The following is a 7,350-nucleotide window of genomic DNA, read 5'->3' on the forward strand; positions in this document are numbered from 1 at the left end:
ATCGCTGTCAACAACTATTGCAATCACTTTACATGTGCACATTAACACAATACCCATGATTTTTATTAACATTCATTTTTAATTTATGTCATCATTTATACAAATTTCATGCATTCCTTCTGTAATTTTCAAATATGACATCTCTTACTATATAAACCATTTTTCTGAGAAAAAAATCATGATGTGATTCTCTATTTGATAATTTTAGAGTCAAAAATATGAGATAAACCATTTAAAAAGGCATTATTACACTGCAATCGCTGAAATTTCCATTAAATCATACCCTTTTCTTAAAAGTTAAATGATTGAAAATACAGTTTTTTTGTACTATAAATAGAACAGAAGTCAAAGTTTTCTCGGGGAAATTTATTATAAAATTGTGTTTAAATTAACCAGTCATTCTTTCCATCTTTTGCAACACTGTAATCCACACATGACACCTTCTGTAGATAATACCATGAGAAGATTTGGGACCGCCACTGTCCTCACCTGTGACCTTGTGATCAGTCACTGTCACTGCCGCTGTCATCGCCTTTTAATTTTTTAATATTTTCCTTGTGTCTCTTGATCGCTTCCTAGAAACCATAAAAAACAAACCTGTACAATGTAATACACTTCTGGTGTGGTTACTACTGCCAAAATTGTCTGTTTTATTTTCTTGCATTAAAATTTTAAGAATGTATATCAAACAGGATGTTTATTTCATGAGCAAATATAGAGGCAGTGTTCTCCTAGTTTTTTTTTTTTAATTTGAGACTACAGTGTACACCAAACAATATATTTACATGCAGAATCATTGAAAACTGGGGGCTCAAGTCTTGCAGTTCACCATCTTGGGGTGTTTTGTACCCTCATTTGGAGGTGATTAACACGGAAAAATCCTATAAAATTGTTTCTATTTGATTATCCTCTATTAAAGGAACTGTGAGGAACAAAAAGTAAAGAAGTGTTTGAAATTCTCAATGACCCCATCTAATGTAAACAGAGGCAGACTTACTTCATGCTGTCTGATCTCAGCCTCGTGATGAGTTTTCAGCTGTTGCAACTGTTCCTGTGCCTATAATGATATAAGAAATATCAACATTTTAATGCTTGAAAACAATCGCTTAGTTTGTCATTAAGCGTCTGACCAATATGAACACTTATTACCTATACTGGTATTTCAAATATATCACATATTTCACAGGTAAACATCCACATCCAATATATCCTATCATATGTATCTCACATATAGGCAGCCTACACATAATACAAAATCATACTATGGCAAACTTGAATTATCTCCCTTGAAAACTTTCCCCACATTTGAATTTTCGGAATACATCTGATACATTATCCCATAAATTGTCAGTCAACATTTAATGCAAAATCATACAAACTTGAATTGTCTCCATTGAAAACATTCAAACTTCAATTTAAATTTATCATTTTCTGAGCATGGGACTCTTTAAATTGTCTACAGTATATACATAACACGTGTATCCATAAAATAATATATTTATATATATATTTACCAGTTTTCTCATGTATTGTTCTTCATGTGCAGCCTCCATCTTACCAAAACTACCACCAGCATCTCTATAAATATACAATTATATATTGTTATCCTTAGAAATTGCCACCAGGGGCAACTGTAACATCAAAATTTTCAAAATCAAAGGGGTCATACAAAATTTATAATATTTATAGAGAATTCTAAAATAACAATGAAGATGGCACTAACAAAAAGTAATACTTTACGTTCATGTCAATTTTACATTCGTATTAGTACAGAGGTACAAGTAACTTTAAAAAAAAAAAAAAAAAAAGATTTAAGAATTGTATATGAACAAGGTTTAAGAAGTCCAAGTGTTAAACTGAGTCTTCTGAAGATAAATCAATCCATCAAAAAAAAGAAGGGACCAAGTGGAGCCGACATATAAAATTTGAGAGACATCCATCAAGTTCTTTATCAAGAAATAGAGATGAGAAAAATTGCTTTTGGGCAGACAGACGATGGACCACTGATGTAGAACGATTTGGATCATATGGTGGGCTAAAAAAGAAATTTACCTTCAAACTTCAGAATAAGTCTGATCTAATATGCACTCCGCATTGTTCAAAATAAAACATTTATCCTGTGAGTTATAGTTATATATTCTCTGTTCATTTTTTTTTTTTTTTTTGTACCCCGGTAATTCTTTTATTTTTTGACAAGTTTTTACATATTACACAATATACAATATACAAGAGAATCCACACAAAAACATACACCTACACTTGTGTGCTCTTACTTGCATATGTCTTACACATATACATGCATCATCATCATCATCATCATCATCATCATCACCATCATCATCATCTTTATCATGCACATGTATTTCCTACTTACTGCACACAAACTCACTCATCATCAACATTCACACCCACTTACACTCACATAGCAAACTTACATGTACTTAACAAAAACTTCTCACACACACACACACACACACACACACACACACACACACAACCAATATCATATCACTTACATTTATCAAAGATATTTTCTCACACACACATACTCACTCATGAATACATTTATATATAAAAAAAAATTATACATCCTAAACAAAAAAAGAGAGGGAGAGAGGAGTAAGAGAGAGAGAGTGAGAGAGGAAAAGAGAGAGAATTGGGAGGGTTATAATCATTATTAAATAAAAATAGCACTAATTTTGTGGAAATTCAATAAATTTAAAGTCAGTTTGGTAAAGTCAAGGCCATGGCCATTGGGAACAGACTTGTTAGCATACATACTATAGTTCCAAAATGGGCATCCATTTTTTCCAATTATTCTCAAAATTTGTTTTCATAATAGTGTTTTTGCTGGAAATGTTGTACTTTTGAACATGGAAATGATCCTTCATCTTATTTATAAGAGCATTTAAATTAAGAGATTTTTGTAGACATCTTGACATATAAACATAGTGTTTAATGAGAATTAAAATTTCATTATCTACAGTGTTAGCATTAGGATGGATAATTCCAAATAAATATGTTTCTTTGTTTATCCAAAAAGGAATCAGAAGAATATCAAGAAGAGATTCAAATCTCCCCAATAGAGTCTGTACCTCTATACACTCCCATAGACAGTGAACGATAGTTTCTCTTTTCATATTACACAGTGTACATAAAGGGCTAGGTATTAAATTAATATTGAAAAGAAATGAGTTCGTAACCAGAATGTGATGTATAATCCTTACTTGAAACCACTGTAGCTTAGAACTTTTTGTAATAGTAAACGGAATTATTAATATATTTTTCCCACTTCTGATCATCAAAGTCAAACTCATCACTCCATTTTCGAATACCAGTAGGGGCTAAAGCTGGTTTAATAATAGCATTGTAGAAGTCTTTGGCACCTTTTTGACCTAGAAGTGGTATAAAAGGTTGAAATAGTCCTAATGGATGGAAATCATGTTTTCTAAAGAAACACTTGACGGCTGTAATCAAGCCATAATACTGGAAATAGTTAGTATTTATTAAAACTTTATGAAGAAACTCATCAAAGGAGAAAAATGTCAAATGATCAGAATTTTTAATTAGGTCATTGATGGTATATATACCTCTCTGTTCTTTTACGATTTTTTATAGGGTATATAGAAATCAAAATGGTTGAAACACATAAATATTTTTAACAATATCTGTTTACACTCCATGTCTATATTTCTGTTTCCTAACTGTTATGTTTAACAAAGGTCATACTGAAAGTCCTCTGCATTTGTAAATTATATGGTGTTGCACAAGTCATCATTTGACACTTGTTTTATTTCTTTGTCAGATTCGCAAATTGTATAACACAAAGTTTTTATGAAACAGTTGAACCTGCCCAATTGTGATTACATATGGTTCTATATACTTTAAATTTGCTTTTCCTTTGGTGCATTGTGGCACTTCCCCCATTTTTTTTACTTCACAAATTCAATGGCAACTGAGTTTGTAATAATTGTGTATGTTGATTTTGGGAAAATGTAATTGACTGATTGGTCACTTGAAGTATCCAATCAGAACAATGCTAATATATAACTGTTATCACTAACTGGTTACAGACAGGATTTGGTTTGCTTGCGGCTGTAAGGGATACAAGAACGTTACTGTTTGGAAACCTGTCTTCAAGAAATGCTTCTCTGTTATAAGTGCTACCTGATGGAGCCACCTGATCCACCACCCTGAAACAAACAAAACATCATTATACATACATACATACATACATACATACATCAGGCCTTAGCAATTAATTCTGTGGTTTCCCTTCTCAATATTAATTTTGGATTTGCCTGTAACCTTGAAAGGTTTTAGCCAGCTTTATTTTAACACCTAAAAGACATTTAACACACACCGTTCTATTTCATGAAAATTGATAAGAATTTCCACCTTAATAAAGTAATAGAATAAGTTACATATAGACCCAAGAGACTTATATACAACATTACAGTATTAGTAAGTAGAACAACTTTATTTAATATATTACCTTTCCTGCACCAGAACCCGCTTCTCCTGTGCTCATTGCTCGTACACTGTAAAATAAATAAACGAAATAATGTATATCGAAGGTAACAGCTAATAAAGCGAAGAAATTTGTAATATTTTGATGATAATGTCTGATAAACTTGTCCAAATCTATTACTGTTATCCTTAAATAAGCCCATATCTTATGTCCATCTATATGTAATGTTGCAGCTTAATAAAATTACAAACATGTTGCCCCCTGTAATAAGCCCATCCCTGACTGAGTGATAAGTTCTCTTTCTGGGATTACTGCAGGTAAATATTGGTAACATATTAACTTCCATTCCAGTCATCACCAAAACGATCAGATCAATATTTTATGTTAACATTTTACAGTTCGAATTACAAATTGACAAGTATCTGCCTATCTCTTAATCCGAAGGACGAATAAAACTAACATGTACTTGTGCATGCTCATTCAGCCTGCCTACACGTAGAGGCTCTGGCTTAAAGTCGAGGGGCTTCAAGGTTATTCTAGTAGAGTTCAGTATAGGTAAGGGATGTATCATACAGATCTATTATACGTTACATGTACAACCATGGTACAGGGGCAGACATACATGGCAAGAACCTGGCCCCTTCTTGCCCTCAGGTCAATCATAAAGCTAGCAACTGTCCCTAGTGCCATTTGATGAGATTTTCATTCCTCTTTTATATATATTATATATATAACAATAGATTGTCTTCAAGGCAAAAGCTGGTGATGAAGACTTGTGTGACTGTTAAAAATTTGTGTGGATTCTGAAACATTTTCCAAGTAGGTGTGCACCTACTAATGATATGCTACATAAGAAAAACCCATACTTTTTGAGAGGGTTGACAGTCCCCTGTTCCCATGTACATATACAATATCATATGATATTCTCTTGAAAATTTTGCTCTGAGGTGTTTATGACCCAATTACACAAGGGATAATGTCAGTGAATGGGTATATGCCATTTTGTGTAGTTTCTTTCACAAATTTCTTTACGATTCATTCTCCTTCTCTATATCGGTGCGTTAGAGTGACACATACAGGATAATTTATCATTTAATCAAGAGCTAAGAGGACTTATTTGAGTTGAAGCACATAATCAGCAGATCATCTGAAATCCATGGCTGATAAATCACCATGTGAAAGCTCCATACGTCAATATTTATACAGGTCTCGAAACACTATGTCAGGGCTCACCAGAAAGCAAAATAGAATTATTTCTGTAGGTAGATTTTTATTCCATAAACGAACAACCTTAGTCAAACCAACAGACGGTTGAGTCGGAACCAGTCCTGAATCGCGATCCAGTGTCCTTCAGGCGCTCATTTCAAGGAGAGATTTTTGACAGTAACAAAAATAAAATATCCTCTGTATAATCTTCGAAATCGAATTTTAAATAAGTTTATCTTTGCAATAAAAATAATGTTAAAGCATGCATATTTTACCCGAACGTTCCAAACGTCCTTACAAAACCTTGAAGACGCAGTGCCATGTTGATTCCACTGAGGCGACAATGATAAACAAGAGTTCTTTCCAAGGGCAATAACTTAGAGGAATCCGACGACGTGTTCCGGACCGCCTGATTGTTATATGTCTGTCAATTTTATCTCATAAATTTAGTTTCTGAAGTACAAAATCAACCACGTGAATGTACGATTTTTTGGTGTGTGTATGTGTATGTGAAAATTAAACAATGCGACATTAATGATAGCAAGACTTAAGTGATATGATGTAAGCCCTTTGGGGTCAGCCAGTGTCAATATATTTTTTGTAACTGTCATCCTATACTGATAATTCTTACCAACTTTCTTAGAATGAAAATTAAATAACGTTATCATCAAAAATCCATTTTTTTTCTGTAAAAACTTAAGTAAACTTCACCTCCTCCCCAAATGTGAGACCATGGGGTCATGAATTTCACAATTTTAGTAAAGCACACGACTTCCCTTATACCCATGAAGAACATAAAATAAGAACATTTGATTGTACCATATCCGAGTGCTGAGAAGATAATACTTGAAATTTATGTGAATTTAACATTTAACCCCTTTCGGCCCCACCCCTCAGACCCCTTGGAGGTGCTGCATATAATTCACATTTTTGTTTATCTTTGGCCAGGGAAGGTTTCTGCAAAATTTCATGAAAATCAATTCAGGGATTTTGAGAGGAGTGGTCAGCAAAAAGGTTGTTGTTACAAAAAAATCCAATAATACGAGAGGGAGCGACAGGAAGACTTCTTTCAAGCCTTCGCTGTTGTGATATTGCTCTTACGGTTGCAGGAATGAAAATGTGAAGTTGCTATTTGGCCCTCTAAGCAGCCACCATTAATTACCGATAAGAGGTGTGCCCATTACTCATGAAATAAATTCTCCTAAGCTGACTTCAGAATCCATGGTAAAGAATCTGAAATAAATTTGAAGTCCTGGCCTGCAGATTAATATATATATATAACTTATTTGAGTTGGACAGGGCTCTTCAAATAAGGTTTACCATTTTTGTGATTAATATTCTAAAAGTTAAATGATTATAACTTTGTAAATACTAATTGACCATAACCAAATCAGAAGTTATGGTATCAGCATGTCCGATAATTTCGTCATTATAAATCTGGCTCTCAGGTGAGAACTTGACCTACATGGTACATTAAAATGTTGGGTGTTGTCCATGAGAAGCAGAAGTCACTTACCTTTCCGTGACACCTGGTCATATTCTTATGTTCGCAAGGTTATCCATGTGAATCTTCTCACTATTTTTGGGTTCTGATTAAGACTTATATAACATGATGTCATTTTCTTGTTTTTGATTCCCTGTCAAATTATCGCGACAGAATGGAACAAAGGGAA

At 33.4% G+C, this 7,350-nt stretch overlaps 1 protein-coding gene across 1 annotated transcript; it reads right to left on the reverse strand.

Annotated features, from left to right (window-relative positions):
- Positions 1-351: 351 nt before the first annotated feature.
- On the reverse strand, positions 352-6,024 carry LOC132546441 (ATPase inhibitor, mitochondrial-like). The gene is made up of 6 exons (XM_060210153.1): positions 5,953-6,024; positions 4,496-4,541; positions 4,168-4,193; positions 1,515-1,578; positions 998-1,057; positions 352-575 (listed from the first exon to the last, which is right to left on the reverse strand). The coding sequence occupies exons 1-6, from the start codon at positions 5,997-5,999 to the stop codon at positions 504-506; spliced, it is 315 nt and encodes a 104-aa protein (XP_060066136.1). The 5' UTR covers positions 6,000-6,024; the 3' UTR covers positions 352-503.
- Between the last annotated feature and the right edge of the window lie 1,326 nt (positions 6,025-7,350).

The sequence above is a fragment of the Ylistrum balloti genome, unplaced genomic scaffold (genome assembly GCF_031769215.1).
Source record: "Ylistrum balloti isolate Yb309-2 unplaced genomic scaffold, AGI_CSIRO_Ybal_v1 Utg369890, whole genome shotgun sequence".
In the NCBI taxonomy this organism is placed as follows: Eukaryota; Metazoa; Mollusca; class Bivalvia; order Pectinida; family Pectinidae; genus Ylistrum; species Ylistrum balloti.

Bases quoted from the DNA above. Each gene is read 5' to 3' on its own strand.
- LOC132546441 (XM_060210153.1), bottom strand. From the start codon at position 5,999: ATGGCACTGCGTCTTCAAGGTTTTGTAAGGACGTTTGGAACGTTCGG. The intron at 1,058-1,514 runs GTAAATATATAT...ATATCATTATAG, and splicing joins AACAATACATGAGAAAACTG to GCACAGGAACAGTTGCAACA. The intron at 576-997 runs GTAAGTCTGCCT...TATGGTTTCTAG, and splicing joins CTGAGATCAGACAGCATGAA to GAAGCGATCAAGAGACACAA.